Below are 22,183 nucleotides of genomic sequence, written 5' to 3'. Positions count from 1 at the left end.
CAAGAACAGGTATCAAGGATTACCAGGGATCTGAGAAGTCTCTAATATGGAAGATCTCAGAGATCAAAGCAAAACAAACAGTTAAAACCAACTTGAAGAAACAGAAACAATGCAAGGAGAATAAAACTATAAATATAAACAAAGTTGAGTAAAACTTCCTAGAAAGAAGAGCAAAAGACAAAGATGGCAAACTGGATAAAAGAATAGGAGAAAGTCCAGAATAATGGGATTTTTAGAAAGGGAGAACAGTGAAAATAATTGCAAGAAATTCACTGGTGAAATAAGTCAAGAAAATTTCCCAGAATTGAAGGACATGAGTCAACAGATTTTAAAAACCTAGTGCGTATCCACTGTGTTCAGCACAATGAATTAAAATAGACCCACACCAAGGAACACAGAAAACAATTTCTACAGGCTTCCAGAGAGGGAGACAAAAGGATTACATATAAGGGATCAGAGTGGCTTTGCATTTGTTTTTAACAGCCATACTGGAAGCGAGAAGACAATAGAGTAATGCCTTCAAAATTCTAAAGGAAAAAATATCTACAACTTAGAATCATCTATCCACCAAACTATCAACTGAAACAGAATATTTTTGTATATGCAAATTACTAAAATATTTATTTCCCACATGCGTTTCTCAAGAAGTTACTGGAGGATGCACTTCAACAAAATTAAAGAGAAAAAAAAAAAAGACTAAGAAATGGCATATAGAAATACAGGGGAAAGAAGACCCAATAAATGAGAGAGGTGAAAAAGGAAATACTAGGAATGTCAGCTGTGCACCAGATCTGAGTACTGTGAGCCAAGAGACAGACATTGAGGGCTGTCAGTACCAAGATTCCCACTGCTGTTAATACCAGCAGACTGCCTAAATCAGTTTGGTCCAGGTTCTTTTCGGTACTTATCTGATTTTGACCAAACCTAATGAAATTTCTGTTCTCCCCTCCACGCCCTAGTGAATTGATCAGCTGGCGCTTATCTTAAACCACCCCACTCCCATGGGTTGGGCTTTGATCAACCCCAGAGGACTGAGGGAAGCCACGGAGAGCTTAGCCACAGGAAACAGAGAGCAGCAGACCACTCTGCCAGACATCCAGGATCAGGCTCACGACCGCCCTGTCGGATGCCCTGACTGTACTGGACCCTCTTTTCCAGGATTCGTTCATGGCCTCGCACACTGTCTTCCCCAGAATTGGCTTTTATAAATTATCAGAGAAACTAAAGCCGAACTATGACCTAAAGAATCTGTTCAATTTATCTTCTCCTAAAAGCCTTGATCTGAGAGTGACAATACTGCCCTTCCCTTACACAGCTCAGTTTTGGTTTGCTACTTAGCTTTTCAAAGCAAAGCAATGCATTATCCAGGGGTACATATGTAAGTGGCAAAACTCTAAAGAAAGATCAGCACGGAAATCAAGATAATGGTGATTTGTGGATGGTAAGGAAAGAAAATAAAATTGGAAAGGGACAGATAGGAGGTCTTTCAAGATATCGGTTCTATTTTTAACTTGGGTGGTAGGCACACTGGTTTTTATTGTTTTATTATTCTGTAAATGATATTTACATATTTTATAAAGTCTTCTGTATGATTCATTAAACATACGCACAATCACAGCACAGCCATGCAAAATAGAATTTCCCTCCCTTCACATTTTTGTTGATATAGCAATGGCAGGAATATCCAAACCGTCCCCTACAATCCCCCAAAGCCTTGATTACAATTCACTACTACCTGATATTGCTTGTGTTGGGCCACCACTTTCCAGTACAATGTGAAGATTCAGGTGACTGAAGCAAAGCCTACAGACCAGAGAAAGCCTACCGTCTATAGAGACATTTATTTGAGACAATCTGCTTTACATTTTTCAAAAACTATGTTAAAAATTTGTTTTTGGTAGCAAATTGAAGTACACAGTAAATGTAAGAAGGAGAAAATCAATCTGAAAGCACAGAATGTAAAATTTAAAAGATCTACTTAGTTCATCCTACAAGGATCCCCTTAATGGATGTAGCTGGAAATATGCCAACTCCAGCTTTGGACTTCTGAATGTAACCCAAATCATACAGATTCCTAGCAACCTTGAACCCTCTTTTGGTTAGTGGTGTGACCATCTCTCCATCATTAGGTACTCCCTAGAATGGTTGGTCACGAAAGATTTCTCTGTGGGTTTCCTCTATCAGTGTTTCCTGATCTCTTTCCCATCGTGGCACTCACATGTGCTGCCAATTGTATGGCACCCTGACTGCTGGGGCTGCCAGGTCTCCCCGAGACAACCAACACCTCAGCACAACCCAGCCTATCTGCTCCTTCGTGGCCCCTGAGGCTTCTCCGTTGGGAAGGTCTGGTCTGCACAACACAACAGCACAAAGAAGCATCTCCTACTGAAAGCCACCGGAAGAGGAATTCTTGTGGATAAGATGGGCTGACCTTCAAACGTGGCAACGACCGACAGTAAAATGAATTTTGTTCTGATTTCGTCTTCTAACCCATCCTCCCTATTGCTGAAGATGTAAAATCAATGGAAACACCTGACGACTGTCACCACAAAATGTTTCAAATTCACATGCAATAAAATGGAAAAACAAAAACAAGAACAACCCAAGGGTCATCATCAAGTTTTCTGTTTTATTTAATATTTTAGTTTTAATTCTGAAGAAAGAGGTACATTTCCTTTTTTTAGTTTTAGCATTAGGTTATAACCAGGTTTCTGTTTTCTTTTCTCCTGTCTTTTCAATACTGCACAAATGTCCAGAAACTACAGGGTTAAGTAAAAGCTGCAGGCAAGGTCATCAGAGATTTGCTCCTGATGGTGATGAGATGGCCCCAGAGCAGTGCTATCTCAGAGTGCCCTTAGTCAGATGAATTTAAGGTAAAAAGAAAAAAAAGATTCTGACAGAGGAGAAAGCTTGAAGAAATCACTTATATTTCAGCACTTATATTATGCATAGGTATTAAATCTGTGAATACTTTTTTTCTTTAAAACATTTGAATTTACTTTAAATCTAAAGCCAAAATTTTTTCTCCTTTAAAAAATCACTTCTCCCCTCTTTATAAACTCTTTAGCAATAGGCCAGTTACTACCGCAGATCAATTTGTCTCTCCATCAACTTCCAAAAAATTCTTTTGCTAAACAACACAATCAAGTCCTCTCCATCAACTTGCCAAAAGAATTAAAAATTAAATTAAAAGCGTTTTCCCTGTAATAGTGATAAGATGAATACAAGACGGATGCCAGGACCACTGCTTTCCCCCATGCATTTAGCCATCTCATTTCAATCAACCTGGTTTTCAAACTTCTGCAGTTGATAATGCATTGACTTCACCTTCCCTATAGATTAATCATCATTTTCTGCTAAGCAGATTATGTCATTATTATGCGCAACAGACACACAGTAATTTTCTAAGTATCGAGACTGCCCTTTGATTTCTTTTCTTTCCTCCTTAAAAAGGCATTTTTAGAAAACATTCAACAGTGTCACTCAAATGCTGGATCAACAGAAACTTTTACAATAAAAAAAAGATGGTAATGACCCTGCGATCGCATTGCATCTGGGGGTAGGGAGAAACAAAACTGATCAGGAACTGGATTCTTCAGAACATAAGAGATGAGAAGGGAGCTGTGGGCCGGCTGAGAGGGCGAAAACAGGGTGGGACAAATCCTGCATTTTCTAATGAATTCTCCTCTTTCCCTAATGGCGGTCCAGTGTTGAACTCTGTAACAAATCTGTGGGGGTTTTGCTGGGGGGTCTGAAGGCTGTCTGAAAGCCTGGGGGTGGCGAGTGAAAGCTGGAAGGATTTGAAGGAGGAGGGTAGGGATTCCAACTGGCTCTGTGCAAAGGGATCTGTGTGCTGAAGGGGGCGCTGTGGTGGGTCTGCGATGGAGCAGCACTGGGGCCGTCCATCTCTGTGAGGGCCTGAAGGGATTTTAGCCAGTGTGGAGGATTGTCATCTTGAAGAGAGTCTAAACTGTTTCCTGAAGATGCTGGAATACCTAAGGAGAGAAAAGAAAACAAGAAGGAAAATGGTGAGTTTGTGCAGAAAGCATACGAATTTCACCAAACAAAAAATTTTGAGGCGCTTAGTTTCTCCAAAAATAAACAAAGAATTACAATTTTAAACTCCTTCCAAATAAGACCTTCTCAATCTTATGTTCCTTTTATTCCCCACCCACAATGACCACGATTTATTGTCACACAAACCCATGCCTCCTCTTCAACTATACAGACATCATCCCCCAGTGTCACAGAGGCAGAGTTGCCAAAATGAGTCCCCAGGATTGCATGATATTATTTCCCAATTGTGCTTCTCCTTCTCTAATAGGGATACATAAACAAGATAGCCTTATAATAGAGAGCTTTATTTTTCAAAGTGGAGTATGTTCCTTTGAGAGGATAGGTCAGATCCTTTTGTACTTTGAGACCTACAAAATACACACATTCTGTCAGATGGTAGCACCTACTTACACCAAAAGAAGCAACCTAGGTACCAAATGCCTTGTTACACAACTAGGCCAACGGAATTAACTGAGGCTACATGACCCTGGAGAACGAAACAAGCTACCACATACTTGTGGCTTTGGGAAGATTACGTTGAAGATACCTCTTGTTTTTAGTTAATCTCTGCTAAAAACCAAACTGATGGCAGTCAGTGGAGCTGAAGGAGTGAGAAAGTTACCTGTGATGATGGCTGGGTCTGTCCAGCTGCCAGGGCTGTCCCAACTCGGGCTGTCGGTGGTGGCAGTGTTGGACGTTGGTGCACTGTGGCTGGCGTTGGAGGGGGAAGAAGAATTGGGCAGTCCACCAAAGTTGATGTTAATGTTGGGTAGAAGTGCCCTTAGCCCGTCCTGCCATTCCTTCATATTTAAACTCTCTACAGAACTGCTGTTGTCTGGGAGATTTACCAACAAAAAAATGAAAGATAAAAAAAAAAAAATAAAAAGCTGACGTTAGAAACATATGTTGTTCTTTAGTGGTTAAGAGGGAGAAGAATTATTCTTTCTTTATTGAGCATTTAAAATGGGTTGTCCTAGCAAGATAAACTTGGTTAGGATTTTGCTCATGAGCTCAGAGCCCCTGAACTAAGTGAGGAAAAAGTCGGTCAAGGATCAGGAGAGGGAGCTTCTTGTCCTTCTTACAGACTCTTTACCATTTTCATTTTTAAGTCAATAATCCAGTTGAAAGACTCAATGCTCCAGAAGCACAATTTAGTTCCAGCTACATTATAAAGTTTCAGTTAGTGGGGCATTTAGCCAGCTGAGCTGATTTACGCTATAAAAAAAGAGCAAGCCTGTAAAGTTCAATAAAGGAGTGTATTCTGAGCCCATTAAATGAAAGAAAAGTCATTTTATGAAGAATAAACATAAGCCAATAGAAAAAGAAAAATAATCAAGTTCTTCCTGATTATAAAACTGATCATGTATTTCAGAGGAGAAAGGCAGTAATGAATAGGCTTTTGAATTTGAAAAGAGTATTTTTCCATTAGTCACAAAGGCCAAGGAGACAGGGGAGAAGCTACCTTTCAGATGGAATCATTTCCAGCAGTCTGCCCCACTCTATTCTTACAGTTCTACCCATCATTTAAAACACAAGTCCTGGAGTCCTACAGTTAGTTCTCTGGTTCGGTTTACAAATAGCATCAAATATGATAAAATACTATCAAGATAAAAAGGCTTTCATAAATTGTGACTAAACTCACTTGATCTACTACCATCCAGAATCCACATGGTATATAACTAATTGGCTGGGGGGAGGGGAGGGGAAGTGTAAAGTGTAACTACTACTTAGAATAATTGCTTCATTGAAAGTAGGACGGTAGGTCAAACTACCAGCTGTGGTTTTTGAGAAGAGCATAGAAAATTATTTCTGGTTCTACAGAATTGATGAGCAGTCACCACTGATGATGATGATGATGACGACGATGACAACGCTAGCCTATCAGGTACAGTCTATGCTATTTGGTGAATTCAGAGTTTTCTTTCTATCATGTTTCCCTTGCACCAAGCACTAACCTGTGCCAAATTATAACATTTCAGCAAGTGAAGCTTTTAATCCTATTGATGTTATTTATAAAAAGACAAAAAACTACAACCAAATGCAACAAAAGTCATCTCTGAATTTACTTAGATGAAGAAACGACAATCTACACCCTACAGACTAGTCAACAGAAAGGAAAATAAATTCTTCAAACCGAATTCCAATGCACAATCAGTGTAATTTCCTAAAGCTTACCCTTCTATCTGCATCCTATCTGACATTTGCATTGTGTTGTACAATTCACAAAGCACTCTCATAGTCCATTATTATTTCATTTGATCCTCATGTCGTGAGGTAGGCAGAGCAGGGGGAATTAGTGTGCATTTTTTAACAGATAAAGAAATAGACTCTAGAATAATTTGCACAAGTCACATGACTTGTACCGTCAAGACCTGAAACCCAGACCCTGAGTTGTTTTTCTTTTAGTAACACTGAGCTCTCACGCTTGTATAGACTATTTACTTTATATTTGTATAGACAATTAATTGGCTTTTTTTTCTCTTTTCCTTTTTTTTAACATCTTTATTGGAGTATAATTGCTTTACAATGGTGTGTTAATTTCTGCTTTACAACAAAGTGAATCAGTTATACACATACATATGTTTCCATATCTCCTCCCTCTTGCGTCTCCCTCCCACCCTCCCTATCCCACCCCTCTAGGTGGTCACAAACCACCTAGCTGATCTCCCTGTGCCATGCGGCTGCTTTCCACTAGCTATCCACCCTACCTTTGGTAGTGTATATATGTCCATGCCACTCTCTCACTTTGTCACAGCTTACCCTTCCCCCTCCCCATATCCTCAAGTCCATGCTCTAGTAGATCTGTAATTGGCTTTTTAAATGTTTAAAAGTTAAAAGTTTAAAGGTTAAATGTTTAAGGCAAATCCCAGGGGCTTGTGAGACCCATGATGAAAAGGAAGCAAAAAAGAAACATGGAAACATTATAGTATGTCCATCAGCCATGACTAGTAGGAGAAATATTTCGCTAAAGGAACAAACTGGAATTTGTAGCCAGGGGAGAAAAATTCTAATCAACAACACAATCATCAATTCCCCCCACCCCCTAGTCCACTCCAGTTGCATGAGGCATTAACAAGATGACATTAATAAAGTCCTAGAATACCCTCAATTACAGGAAGGTTCGGTGGCTACATTCTAACCTTTAAACCTTTAAAGTAGTCACACCGTCAGACTGAATAACAACTTAACTTGTTTTCAATTAACCAAAAACTGAACTCTAAACAAGGAAAACTTCACAGAAGGGAAATAAAATCTCCCTGATATAAAAAGGTGATGTACAACTACATGGGAAAATTTTAAGGAATTTTTGCTCTTGAACTTTAGGTAGCCAAAGTCAGTAAGAAGCCTATGCAGATGATTTGAGGTTCCCTCTTTCACTGCACAGGGAAAAAGAAAAAAACCCGTAACTTACTTAGTAAAACCCATTTTCTCCTTACTTTTGCTTTACAGTTAGTGAGAACTGGAACAAAGGAACTTTGCATTAACAGAATAACATTTGCATTTATATAAAGTTTATCTGAAAATCAGTATTACAATAAAATCAAGACATTTGTTCACAGTCAGGGGATATATGGGGACTCTGTACTCTCCACTCAGTTTTGCTGTGAACTTAACACTGCTCTAAAAAAATAACATCTATTTTAAAAGAAAGATATTTGTTTCTCTGATTTTAGGCTAATGAAATCAAGCAAGAGTATGTTAGCCAAAGACACTCACAGACAGCACATGATATAGAAACAGTGAGAAACTTAGATCCTCCCAGGTGAACTATGATTATAAGATACCTTGGAGAATAAATTAGCCAGTTTATAATTCTCACAATCTTGCCAAAAACAAAGTCATGTGCCTAGACATCTTGAGAGCCTGACAGCATGGAGGACTGGTTTACAGTGAAGTTGCGAGTGTCACTAGGAAGTGGACTGACTCATTAGCTCTGGGAATGGGACCACTATTCTAAGTAGTTTACAAGAAGAAATGAAGTTTTCTTCACTGTTTTCTCTACTACTGCTATGCCAAGTGTTGGCACAAAGAAGGGGCAAGAAAATCAGATAAATCCTAACCCCATGAAAAATCAACAGCCACACTTGAAATCACCTTCTCTACCTCCCTGCCCACCCTCCCACCCCACCTCTGACCCAAATTTGTTTTAGCTGAGAGGGCTTCTGGTAACTCCATTCCTTGCAATACATACAGCAGGGTTGATTAACCTCAGCACTAATGACATTTTGGACAACATAATTCACCCCGGGGCTGTTCTGTGCACTGTAGGATGTTTAGCAGCACCGCTGGATGCCAGCAGTGTGCACACAACAACCCCCCCACCCCCAATTCTGACAATGAAAAATGTCTCCAGACATTGCCAAATGGCTACTGGGGGGGGGGTGTGCAAAATCATCCCTGGCTGATAACCACTGACACAAAGGAAGCTGATTCCTTTGTTTCTAGGGCTCTAGATAATTCCACTCGAATACACATTTCCTTTTAAATAGTACCAGGACAGGACACCTGGATGCAACCTGATGCAACTTCATTTCCCTTTATTTATATAGGACTTCACACTGGCATATGATTCACTATGTACAAGTCCGTAGGTCTAATGGAGAAAACACAGGGCTGAAAATTGCAGATGGACTGTATAAGGCAACCGTAATTAATATAACCTTGAGCATGTAAGTAAGTCTCGTAATTAAAATAACCTTGAGCATGTAAGTAAGTCTCTTAGTATGCTTCATAAGTAAGAATAACATCTGCTTTCTTCTCTCGTAAGGATAAACTAAGAGAAGGGAAAGCAATTTGAAGACCATTTATTACTTGATAGGTGCCTAACAACAATTTTTTTCTAATACTCAATACTGAATAGATAGTAGTTTCCAAAAAGCCAAGGTAAGAAGATTTCTCACTTGCTAGGAACTGGCTCTGTGCACAACAGTCTCCTCCTAGCAATGGAGGGATAATACCCGGTATTCTCACAAAGGTACTGTGCAGTCAATCTAACTAACAAGCCTTCTCACCACCAACACAGTACAAAGACAAAGAAGACATAGAAAGCCCTTTAAACTTTCCATAAGCAAACTACAATGAAAATCAAGTCACTGAACATACTTTATACTAAATGATACTAATTTTATTTTTAAAGTACTTAATTAGTAGTAGTGTAATACATTAGGGAAGGATTGTATATTTTTAAAGGACTGCTAATATGTTTAAATGTTTTATGATGTTAAAAAATTAATTTTAATTTATAATTTCCAAATATGTACAAAACCACTGTTTTCGTTTCTAAATAATTTGAGGGCAGGAGAGCGGCTGAAGTTGTTTGTAGTAGCTTTATTTTTCAGAGTAGAACTCAAAGACAGAATTTAAAGTACTTTCAAGATGTCATATACCACACTCTCATATTCCATTGTGTAAGAAGTACCAGTTTACTTTAGCTTACCTAGCACAGAACACATTTTATTAAAGAAGAAATTATGGTTAAAATTCTGCCAGTTTGCTGGTAGCCTAACACCCAGTCTGTAACAAGTCGATCATTGCTCACTAAGCAGCTGACAAATCTAGATTTTAGCAACTGTGGCAACAACAAAAAATGTATGTGTTAAAGCTGCCAAGATAAAAGTCAAAGCAACTATTTACTGAATGCCTACAGTGTCTAAGGAGGACAAAGCCCTTAAGCCATGACTCCTGTTCTCAAGGAGCTTCAAGTCTAGATAGTGAGACAATGCAAATATGGGAAAAACTCAGTAACCACAACCTGAAAAACCAACAGAAGAAATGTCATGGGGTTGTACATGGTTAATAAAGGCTATAAAAGTTTAGTAAAAAGAGAGGCTAGTTAGGCACACGTGTGGAAATGTGCTGGTGGGTGAACAAGAGTTGCAGTCTTGGGCTTCCCTGGTGGCGCAGTGGTTGAGAATCCGCCTGCCGATGCAGGGGACACGGGTTCGTGCCCCGGTCCGGGAAGATCCCACATGCCACGGAGCAGCTGGGCCCATGAGCCATGGCCGCTGAGCCTGTGCGTCCGGAGCCTGTGCCCCGCAACGGGAGAGGCCACAACAGTGAGAGGCCCGCGTACCGCAAAAAAACAAAAACAACAACAAGAGTTGCAGTCTTTCATTCATGGAGTTAAGTTCATGGACTTAAAATTCGTAGATGCCCTGAGACTGAAAAACCCACGACAGGTTAAAACTATCTTTGGTATTTTTACATAACACTAAACTAGTCTAACTACTTACTAGGAAATACACATACACATTTTATAAGCAATGATTATATTACCAAATAAAATTAAGCTGTGTCTGACATCAGGCCTTTCACAGAAAATCATAAGGCAGGAAAAGATGAATGGCTTAGGCAAAAGCACACATTATAGCGGCCAAGCGGATTTCCTTCCTTTCTGTTTCTCAGATTAACTGCAATATATTGTTATAAAATGTAAAACTTTGCTACAGAGAACAAGACTGTGGAAAATCTGTTCCTTACGATAAATTGTCACTGGTGACAAGTCAACGAGTTTTTCTGGCTTGCATAAAATCTTCACCTAAAAGAACAATTTTCAAATTGGTTTCACGGACTGCAAAACCACCTCAGGAGCCACTGGGGAGGAAGGGGACAGGGTAGTAGGACAACACATCCCTCCCACCTCCTGATTTCGTCTACTTCCATTTTAGGGTAGCACGTAAGATTCCATTTGAAAAACGAGATCTGCTAAGAGGGAAGACAGAAGATCTATGTATAGTGACAACATGGTGAAATAAAGCACACTTAAGGGGAACCCTAAAACAAAAGGCTATTCCAAGTTTTTGTTTCCTCTAATACAGTTTATACCACCAGGTCGGGATTCTGTCTCTGCTTGGAATTTTGACTCTACCTTCTTTTTGGTACCCCCTCCACAGTCTCTTTATTATAAACACATAGGCCTTATTAATTAAACTAGCTAGCTGTAACTACAGTCACAAATCCACCAATGTTTGGGCAGGGACAACTGGCTCACATATTCAGCCCCGATCCTTAGGCTACTCCATTCCTGACTGCGGTCCCTCGGACCAGAGACCTCTTATTTCAAGTTATACTTCTGGTACCAGTCTACGCCAACTGGGAAGTTGTCACTGAGCATTCCAGTCACAAAATATTCCTAAAAGAGTTTCTTCTGTTCATCAGATTTTAATCCTTATCTCATAGCTACTTCCCAAAGCCTCAGTCTTCAATCTGACCTTTTTTTCTCACAAGATCTTATCTTCCTTTTCTTCACCGCTGTCCTTTACAGTTCAAAGCCAGAGGCTACTTCCAATAGGTAGGTTACTTAGTGAAACAAATCTTTCTTGGTACAAGGGGATGTCCATCAGAAATCTAGTTCCCATTATGGTTCTTACCAGTTAGACTCTCAAATATTCATGCATTTTTAGAAGGACACACAGTACAGCTTGTCTCAGCTGCTTGACCCCTTACTACTCTCTCCACTCTGCCCCCAGCCCTGTTAGATACTAATTCCTGTGAGTTTGGGGACAGAGTCCATCTCCACCAGTCTATGATTTCAAGAAAGCCTAAACTTTCTCAAACTTCAACATATCTCTAAGCAACTCAAATATAAATGAATTATGCTTGTCCTATATGTAAAACCAAACTTCAAAGAGCACACAAAATTTATCCTCTCAGAGCGTAAAGCCTTCATGACATAGGCATGTTGTTCTTTAGGACAGTCACAAAAATCATTTCAATTTATTAACTACAATGTGAATGAATTCTTTCAAACAGATTTATAACATCAGTTTGTTTATGAAAAATGTTATTCCACTTAAACAAAAAGAACTGACCCTCAAATTTCTAGGATTATGCTTTATTATAAAAAGCAAGATGGACCACTACCGCAGAGCAGATTTGCTGGGGCACAAAATCTTAAGTGTTTAATAGATCTGAAAGTAGAGATTAAACTATGTGAAAAATTCTAAGAAGTCAATGAAAAAGAGTTCTGAGAACAGAAGAACTTGAACAAAGTATTAACAAAAAACAGTCAAATTTTATTCCCACTAGCAGAAGGAAGTAGAAATGACATCAACAGGAAAAGAGAGGCCTTGAGGATTAGCTAAATATGATTTAGGCTTTCTGGACTCTGTCTTTACTTCCTGCCTTTCTCTTTGTCTAGAATGCTTTCCCAATCTCTTTGACTAATTTTTACTCAATCTTCCAAAAGTCCAAGTCTTTCACTCAGATCATTCTGGATGACAGCACTGTGGTCTGAACCACACTCGTGTGGCAGCACACTGTGCTGTGACATCCACTATGCACACCCTTCTGTGTACTCACATCTTCTCTCACAACTCTAATGGAAGGCCTGCAATAGACTATTTTATAGATACTTGAGCATGCAGCTCAGTGTCTTAGAAACTTGATGTGTTTCAAGATATTTGCTGAGTCAAAGATCCAACTTGAGAGGAGCTGAAAAACCACCTTCCCCCAAAAAGCCTATTTATTTCACATCTGTATAATGCTACGAATCAAGCTGTTCTCTCAAAAAAGACGCAAATCTTTCTGACGGCAGGAATGAGCTAAATTTGGGGGCCCAAAAGGCCTCTCTGAAAAAAGAGGCCACTAAAATGATATGTTTTCAATACTGCTTGAGATGCCAAAACACAAGCAAATATAATTTTTAAAATCCAATGCACCAAAATAAATAAGGGATGCTTTTTAAAAAAGATATTCTAATATTATGTGTACAGGATAGTAAACAAGCCTATTAGCTATATTCTATCCATTTTTCTACTCTAGACACTATTCATTCACTCACTATGCACTTGATGTACTTGATTACCTTAGTACCAACAATCCAATGAACTAAGTAGCAGTTTCATTTTACAAAGGAGGAGACTAAGCAGACTCTGGTAGTTGAAAGAATTTGCCAAAGGTTATATAGTTCAAAAGTGCTGAAGTCAGTAATCATGTCCATTCTGACTCCAGAGTGTTTGTTCTCACCACTGAGCACACTACCAACTAGTCTGTGTCCTGGCAGGACTCATGGGCCAAGAGAAGGGGAGGTCAGACACATTTAAACAACTACACCATGTGACAGTAAGTGTTGTTCTGGTATGAGCAAAGTCCTGTGAGGCACAAAGAAGAAAATGAATAATTCTGCCATTCTGCATGCAGGATAAATGATGACTGGAGAAGCTCAAGGAAAGAGAAGCTGATATGGAACAGGGAAACGGTAATCCACACAGAGAGAGCAGGAGAAGCAGCTAATCATAAAATACAGTAGGAACACTGCATGATAGACGTAGATGTGTTTTACACAATGTGTACTTTTCTCTTCTAGAATGTTCCTACGAGGATCTATGTTTGTTTGGGGGGAAGAATCAGACCATCTAATGAGAACCAGGAGAACCTCTAGATGTTTGCTTTATGAAGGATTTAAGGAAGTAAAATCTATTTTAAAAAAACAGGAAAAAATACCTATAGAAAGAAGTCTATATATAAAGCTGTACATCGAATGAAGAAAAAGTAAACTTAAAAGTTAATGTAGAAGATAAATACATTCTTAGAAGCATTATAAACTGGATTAGATGGAACCAAGAAACAGAACTAAACGATGGGGAGGGACAAAAATCCATGATAAGAAATCTATAAAATCTGAAATTGGAAGCTTGGAGGAAAGCATTTAAGTGAGCACAAAACTGAGAACTATGAACAAAAGTCCCGTGAGGACATCCAAGGACGACTGAAGGAACTTCTCATCCAGGCGAAGATATACAGATCCACCAGAATATGATTTCACTGAATTATAAAACTGCAGACACATGGAGGATGTCAACCACCCTGACATCTCTGAGATCTAAATCTACCAGAAGAAAATAAACCTGAGAAAATTCACCTCCTGACCACTCTTCTTTCCCAAGTTGGAAACAAGGAGGGAAAATTTTATTCTGGACTTCTGACCAACAAAGAACAGGTTGGCTATTGTGAATATAACAGAAGCCCTAAGGACTTCCCTGGTGGCACAGTGGTTGGGAATCCACCTGCCAATGCAGAGGACACAGGTTTGAGCCCGGGTCTGGGAAGATCCCACATGCTGCAGAGCAACTAAGCCCATGTGCCACAACTGTTGAGCCTGCACTCTGGAGCCTGCAAGCCACAGCTGCTGAGTCCGCATGCCACAACTACTGAAGCCCACGTGCCTAGAGCCCATATTCCACAACGAGAGAAGCCACCACAATGAGCTCACGTGCCACAACGAAGAGTAGACCCCGCTCACCGCAACTAGAGAAAGCCCACGCATAGCAGTGAAGACCCAATGCAGCCAAATGAGTGAATAAATTTATTAAAAAAAAATAGAAGCCCTAAGAGTATGTGACATAATTTTAGGACTTTAAGAAGCAAGGAATGAGACTAACATAGATTGAGTTCTTGGATGGCTGGCATCCTGGCTACTTTTGCAATCACCACAGTGTATTGCATTCACCTGTTTATATATTAGTTTTTTCGCCTAGACTGTGAGCTCCTCCAGGAAAGGGCCTTGATTTAATCCTCTATGTATATAGTTAATAGTTCCTGAACCTGAACCTCAAGAGGTATTTAATGTTTCCTAAATGAATAGCCCTGAACATTTGCTTCCAGGTTTTTCTGAGGAAACATCTTTCCAAAGAAGGTTTAAAAAAAAGGGGGGGGGCTTCCCTGGTGGCGCAGTGGTTGAGAATCTGCCTGCTAATGCAGGGAACACGGGTTCGAGCCCTGTTCTGGGAGGATCCCACATGCCGCGGAGCAACTAAGCCCGTGCGCCACAACTACTGAGCCTGTGCGTCTGGAGCCTGTGCTCCGCAACAAGAGAGGCCGCGATAGTGAGAGGCCCGCACACCGCGATGAAGAGTGGCCCCCGCTTGCCACAAGTAGAGAAAGCCCTCGCACAGAAACGAAGACCCAACACAGCAAAAATGAACAGATAAATTAATTTAAACTCCTAAAAAAAAAAAAAAAAAAAAAAAAGGAAGGGTAGGTCAGGATGGTCCCCTGGTTATAGGAGGCAGTGATTCATAGGCCACAGAAGATGCTAAAATATGAACATTGTGACTATGCAATAAATAATTCTAATAAGGAAAAGAAATTGGGGCGAAATCTAAAGAAACCAGTTCTTGTGCAGGGAGAATCTCATGGGATAAGATGTGAAAAGAAAGCTTAGAAAAGCTGGATATAGTTATGTAACCTACCCGTAGATAAGAGTATCATAATCCTTGAGGATTAAAATCAGAATCCATAATGATCTGAAGCTTGTGAAAAATGCTGAAGGCAAAAAAAAGCTAAGTTTAGAACAGGAGAAAACTAGGAAAAGCCACTGCTCAGCCTGTCATAATGCTAAGTCCTGAGAAAAGCCACATCTATGTAGTTCCATCTTCATTTTGCTTCTTTCCATCTTCTTTATAAAACAGCATGATCCTCAAACCAGAAAGGACAGACTAAGCAATGTGGAGAGATAACTGTAAGTCAGAAGAGATGCAAAGACAGTAAAAGAACATCTATTCAATTTAAATAAGTTTAAAATTTCCAGGTGCAAAATGGATTCTATTCCAGGGTATTAATCCTCACAGATGTCATCACAAAACCACTGTTAAGAGAAGTTCCGGGACTCCCCTGGTGGTGCAGTGGTTAAGAATCCACCTGCCATTGCAGGGGACACAGGTACGATCCCTGGTCCTGGAAGATCCCACATGCCGCAGAGCACCTAAGAGCACCTAAGCCCCACCTGTGCCACAACTACTGAGCCCATGTGCCACAACTACTGAAGCCTGTGCGCTCTAGGGCCCACATGCCACAACTACTGAGCCTGCGTGCCTAGATCCTGTGCTGTGCAACAAGAGAAATCACCACAATGAGAAGCCTGCTCACCACAACTAGAAAAAGCCTGTGCACAGCAATGAAGACCTGATGCAGCCAAGAAAAAAAGAAAGAGAAGTGCTGGGAAAGGAAGAAAAGGCAGACTCTAGAAGCCACATAATTATAAAATGAGTTCTTGGGAAAATTCTGAAACAGATTAGAAGCTGGATGATTTCTTTAGAAATGAATATGATAGGTTTAGCAAGCACTGCTCTATTGTTTACGTTTGCAGGCATTTTTTGTGAGAAATAATATGTAGCATTTTGGCTAAAACCTCAGCTCCTTCCTAAATGAAATACACAGGAAGTTTAACTTTGAGGTGGAACAGCAGTCATGGAGGCAGCTTCTACTGACGATTGTTTTCTACTGGAAATGTCTTCCTTCTAAATGCTATGGTCCATTTCCTTTCTTCTTCTACTGCCTGCCCAAACTCAAAAACTTTGCAGCTAAACTCCACTGCCATCCCATTGACACATCAATCCCATAAAACAAATGGAATAGAGTGATCAATGAAAGCCAAAATGCATTTCCATAAAGAACCAACCATATCAAAGTAATTGATCCTTTGGACAGGCTTTCTAGGATTGTCATAACTACAATAGATGTTGAATTCAGCAGTTTTTGGAAAGTTTTCTAGTGGTAACCTTTTGGTATATGATAGTAAAGCACAGCATGGATAACAGCAGTGTTTAGATGAACTGTCACAGAATTTATGATACTATGTGTTAGCCTGAAAGTTCCTGAGATAGTGCTTGGCTTATCTTTGACTCCATGCTTTTTATTATATTTAACAAAACCCACAAAGTTTATTTAAATATGCAAACAGAAAACCAATTCTAGAGAGGACAGAATCAATAATTAAAATTATACCTATTCTTATATTAAAATTCTTAAAATCTTCACACAAATGTTATTACTGTTACTAATAACATTTATCTACCACTTTATAATCATGTAGTCTTTCATACGATAAACTTGTAAAATGGTGATATACAACAGGATACACTCTAACTACACCAAATCCAAACACGTAAAATTTAACATATATACATTCAGATTTTAAAAAATTCATTAGCATAGTGTAGGATGGAAGAGATCTAACCAGTCGTGTGTATGAAAAAAGGTTTAGTGGTTTGACTTATATCATTTGATATAACAACTGGGTAATGGAACTTCTAAAGAGGTAACATTAAGACCATGTAAATTGATGTGAAATGTCTAAATTAGCAGTCGTATGACATCGAGCAAATCACAAATGATAACCACTCTGAGCCTCAGTTTTCTTGTTTACAAAACAGGGATAATAACCCCACAGGATATTTTTATAAAAAGACTCTGTAAACTCTAAAGGAATATACGAACTTCAGTAATAAGAACAGTGTTAATGAAAAAGGAGATTATCTAATCACGTCTGGATTATTAAAGTGTGACCTTCATATTTTAAGAAAGGCATTCAGGGACTTCCCTGGTGGTTCAGTGGTTAAGAATCTGCCTGCCATTGCAGGGGACACGGGTTTGAGCCCTGGTCCGGGGAGATCTCACATGCCGCAGAGCAACTAAGCCTGTGTGCCACAACTACTGAGCCCGTGCACCACAACTACTGAAGCCCTCACACCTAGAGCCTGTGCTCCGCAACGAGAAGCCACCGCAACGAGAAGCATGTGCATCTAAACGAAGAGTAGCCCCTGGTCACAACTAGAGAAAGCCCGAGTGCAGCCATGAAGACCCAACGCAGCCAAAAATAAACCAATAAAATAAATAAATAAATTTTTTTAAAAAAAGGCATTCATTGTCATGCCAAAATATGTGTAGAGGAGAAGTGGGCTACAGAGAGAACTAGAAACCATGGTAGGTGTGAAAAGGTTAAAAGGACTAAGGATGTTTCATCCAGGTCTAGTAGTTACTAGACAAGCGGAAAGTGCCTTCACATATTTGACAAGAAGTATAAACGGGAAAAAGAGTCTGGTTTAGCCAAGAGAAAAAATTCTTTAACAATTATAAGTTCCCTAAAGAGAGCTCCCTACTTAGGAAAGTATTAAGTTCCCCAAACAGCTCTTCATTACCCACACAGAGAGTTCTGGAAAATATGGTATTTATTTAGAAAGACTTTCTGAATTGTGTGTATACATATGTACATATGTGTATGTGTGTGTATATGTGTGTGTGTGTATATATATATTTGTGAGTATCACAAATGAGAAACTGGAGGTAAGAAAAGTATTGGTTAGGTGAAATTTTTTAAAGTTTGTGTGTGTGAAGGGAGGGAGCAGTGTGTGATCCTTGGGAAAATAAGGATCAGTCAAGAGCTGAATTTCCAGAGTTCAGAGGTAAAGAAGATAGAAGAGAAGGCCTGATCATGGAGTGGTGAGGGGAATCTTAACACTGAACTGAAGGCCACAGTTCAACCAAGAGGTGAGATAATTCATGTGGAAACGAATCTAATTAAGGTCTCCAGAAGTCCAGATTTAACACAAAGCAGATCCAGATCCAGGCTTTGCAGACCTCCAGAAATAATAATCAGACACTAACATTACTCTCTCGACCATGAGTTTTCATTCAACAAACATTTATCGAATATCTACTCTGTATTATTTTCTCTGGGGCTTGATGCTGTAACATTTTGCAGCAGCCTCCTAGAAGTCTTGCTGCTCTGCTTGTTTTGTATTTCTTCAACAGATCACTGGAGTTTGGCTATTCTGAACAAAGCAGTGATAGCTTTTGATCGTTTAGTGCCAATAAAATATTTTTGTGTGAGTATAAGTTCCTCTTCAGGCCTGAAGAGGAACTTGCACTGAGACCAAAGCAGCAAATCCCCATATGGTTATATGTCTACTGAAAGTCCTAAGGTTTCTGATGTTCATAATTTTCCAAATTAAAAGATTTCTAAATTTTCTAAAAGTTATTAAAAAACACATAGCCAGTTTTTACTCCATTTGATTACACAGCTCACTTTTGACAGAGAAGATCAGTCTCATCTTTTTCTGAAAGATGGCTCCTATCTTAAGGGTTTATATCAAAGACATAAAAATCCCCCAAAAAGAAGACTAAAATTATCCATGTTCTGAAACATGATTTTAATTGACAAATTCTTCATAACCCAACTCTGAGCTTTATTTTTAGAAAGTATCTTTTTAGGCATTAAAATAATCATTTGCTTTGTTTCTTAATTTTAGAAAAAAGATTATTTTTAGGAAATGAAGTAAATTCCTCATTATCCTGAAACTAAATGACATAGATATGGGTATAATCATGGTAATAAACATTTCCAACCCAACAGACCAAGCATGCATCTTTCTCCCTCACTATTTTCACAAACCAGAGATATTTGTTAAAGTTTGTTTTGTTGTTTTATAAATAAACATTTGATTTTTCAAAACAAGAATGCAAATTTGAAATTTACTTATTTTTTAGCTATGTGAAATGTGTGATTTAAAAAAAAATAAGACTATTTTGCTTCTTCTTCCTCCTTACTATTTATTCATATACTGGGGAAAATACAGAAATGTTTTGCTTCCAATTTTCAAATTATGCCTAAATTTAGAAAGACTTGGGGTAAGACTGCATCCTTTCCAGACCTACAAAAGATGATACTCCTGTGGAGGAAAGCGTTTCAAAAGGCCTATATGCTGATGAATTTAAAGAGCTATATGCTTACCATCAGTTCACTAAGGGGCCTTAGTTTAAAAATCATTTTTGAGGGGCTTCCCTGGTGGCGCAGTTGTTGGGAGTCTGCCTGCCGATGCAGGGGACACGGGTTCGTGCCCCGGTCTGGGAAGATCCCACATGCTGCGCAGCGGCTAGGCCTGTGAGCCATGGCCGCTGAGCCTGCGCCTCTGGAGCCTGTGCTCCGCAACGGGAGAGGCCACAACAGTAAGAGGCCTGCATACCACAATAAAATAAAATCAAATAAAATCATTTTTGAAATATACTTATTTAAGTGTTCATCCTTCGCTATGATTTATTATAGTTCAATTGCAAAAGAATGCCAGGGATGGTCTTGACAGAACCAAATCTCAGTGTAAAAGGAAAGCAGTAAGGAATGAGGGAAGGAAGATCATATGAATACAATCTTAAATATAAATTAGAAACTACAATTCCTATTTCACCATATCCAGGTTTATACTGAACTAGAACATTTTACTGAAAAAAATTTAGGTCTATTAAAAATCACACATATTTGTGAAACACTGAATTTTAGCAGTATTGTCTAGAATGCATTTTTAAAGAGCTAGAATAACTTAGAAGTAGGAGAAAGTGAGTAACACCAATCTTACAATGTCAAAAGTCTACCAATTTGACACTTGTTACTCGATCTACTCCAAACCCAGACTGTGCTTTCTGATTAAATGTGCTGTTTTGATTGAAAAGAGAGAAGAAAAAAATAATATGATAGCTTAAAAATCAAAAGCTAGTTTGGAAACAAGACCAGTTACTGAGAAGGAAATTGGGAGGTAAATGACCAGAGACTCAGTAAACAGCAGCCTGACAGAGCACTTTCCTCTCCTTTGAAATGGGAAAATTCAGGGCTGTCAGGGATCCTGTAGGGTAATCACACAGTTAGTGCACATTAAGATCTAGTCAAGACCACCCCCTCTAATTGTGGTTAAGTTACACAGAGATAGAAACAATTTCTTATTTGTCCAAAGAAAGAAAAAGAAACTGGATAGAGAGATGAGTACAAACTATCAGAATAAGACTCCAGCTGGTCAGGAATTAAAACCTGAAAGCATGTTCTAAAACAAAGGTTGCAGGGCTGTAGGTATTTATTTGGAAACTATGTAAGTAAGATCTTTGCTTATTTTACTAATAAGCTTCATTCCAATCACCTACCATTTAAAATACAGGTGAGGTTTTGCAGCATTGACTACACTAAGACTCAAGAAATGTCATTCTTATTTGTGACTCTGGGGCTGGGGAAGGCCACTGTTAGGTTAATTAGTGAATGTCAATAGTTTAGATGTAAAAACAAAAACAAAAAACAAACCAAAAAACCCATACCTGGTAGCAAATCATACCCTAAGTGAGGGATGAGGGAATAGGGCATATATATACCAGTAATCCATAATCACAAACTTTATAAAAACATATTTTAATAGAGAAAACATAAGTGCAACAATGGTATGTAGCCCAACACTCAGCTTAAGGCCAAGAAGAAACCTTCCTTCTTTGTTGATGAAGTCATAACCCAGGGCCTCCTTTACCTTAAGCTGATACTCAATTTATAGATGCAGTAAAGGAAAAAAACGAATGGTTTCAGGGTGTCAGGCTTCTTGCAAATGCCAACATATAAAATGACAATGTTTAAAAACATCCAAGTAATGTTCCAGATCACTATGTTCTGCTCCGTAGACACATTATTTCAGTACGCAAGACTGATAAGAGTATAAACGCTAGTATAGTCCTTGGGAAGAGATCTCACCATATTAGGAAACATCACTAGGCTACAGAAGTTGATTGCAGTCAGCATTCCTGCATTTCTTCTTGGAGATGATGATGGTATTATCATCTTTAAATCCTTGTGGAGCTTTCCCTCTTTTTCATTATGCTGAAAACAACAACCTCCTTGATTGAAAAAAAAATCAGCAGATATGCTATCATTTTACATAGTGTAGCATATAGTAGCTCTTCAAAGATGAATCTAAAATCACCCCTTTAGTGTGGGTGTAGTACATCTTGGTGCCATTACTGTAAGCATTTTTTTCATTCTGTAATATTAGAGATATCACCAGTCTAGTGGTCATGCATGCTGATCCTTAAATGCTCTTTGGCACTGCAGAAAAATGCTGGGTAAATTTAATTCCACCTGTTTTACTGTTTATTTTGGTTCTGACATTTGTACTTTAAGTCTACATTAAGAGTACCTGCAAGGTTACAACTTCCCCCCACTAAAGTTACTCCAAGATCACTGGGCCACATTTAACACAAGGCTGTTTTAACAACTTACAGGATCTGTAATAACAGTTGCCAGCAGATACACAATCTGAAAGTCTTCATTACTTGCACTGATATTCACAGTTGAAAGCCCTTGACTTGTGAGAACTACTAAAATAAACTGTAAGACACAACAAAGTTTAGAGAAGAGATATATTCTGAATCTTGAAGTTTTTTTCTCCTTGAATTACATATATAAAAGCATATTCACATGGGGAGGGCTAGGAAGACATAAAACTGTGGTCAGAATGTGACTATGGGCAATCACAATCCTTCTGAGCCTTGTTTATTAATAGCGTCATTATTATTTGGTCTTTAAAAGTGGATTGTTGAAGACTGC

The 22,183-nt window shown here is 38.9% G+C and overlaps 1 protein-coding gene across 6 annotated transcripts in view; it reads right to left on the bottom strand.

The window, feature by feature from the left end:
• Positions 1-2,609: 2,609 nt before the first annotated feature.
• Positions 2,610-22,183, bottom strand: part of CNOT4 (CCR4-NOT transcription complex subunit 4) — a 144,757-nt gene continuing 125,183 nt past the window's right edge. For 3 of the 6 annotated variants that reach the window (XM_059073837.2, XM_059073839.2, XM_059073838.2), the window contains 2 exons: positions 4,679-4,891; positions 2,610-3,995 (listed from right to left, as the gene is read on the bottom strand). In XM_059073837.2, the coding sequence (XP_058929820.1) occupies positions 3,694-3,995; positions 4,679-4,891 (515 nt within the window). In that variant the 3' untranslated portion in view covers positions 2,610-3,693. The remainder of the gene's footprint in view (positions 3,996-4,678; positions 4,892-22,183) is intronic. The other 3 variants (XM_059073843.2, XM_059073842.2, XM_067042076.1) reach the window with 1 other exon arrangement.

Source organism: Kogia breviceps, chromosome 9 (assembly GCF_026419965.1).
Source record: "Kogia breviceps isolate mKogBre1 chromosome 9, mKogBre1 haplotype 1, whole genome shotgun sequence".
NCBI lineage: Eukaryota > Metazoa > Chordata > Mammalia > Artiodactyla > Physeteridae > Kogia > Kogia breviceps.
The sequence above is the reverse complement of the archived record's forward strand: the minus strand, read 5'-3'. Positions and strand labels throughout refer to the sequence as shown.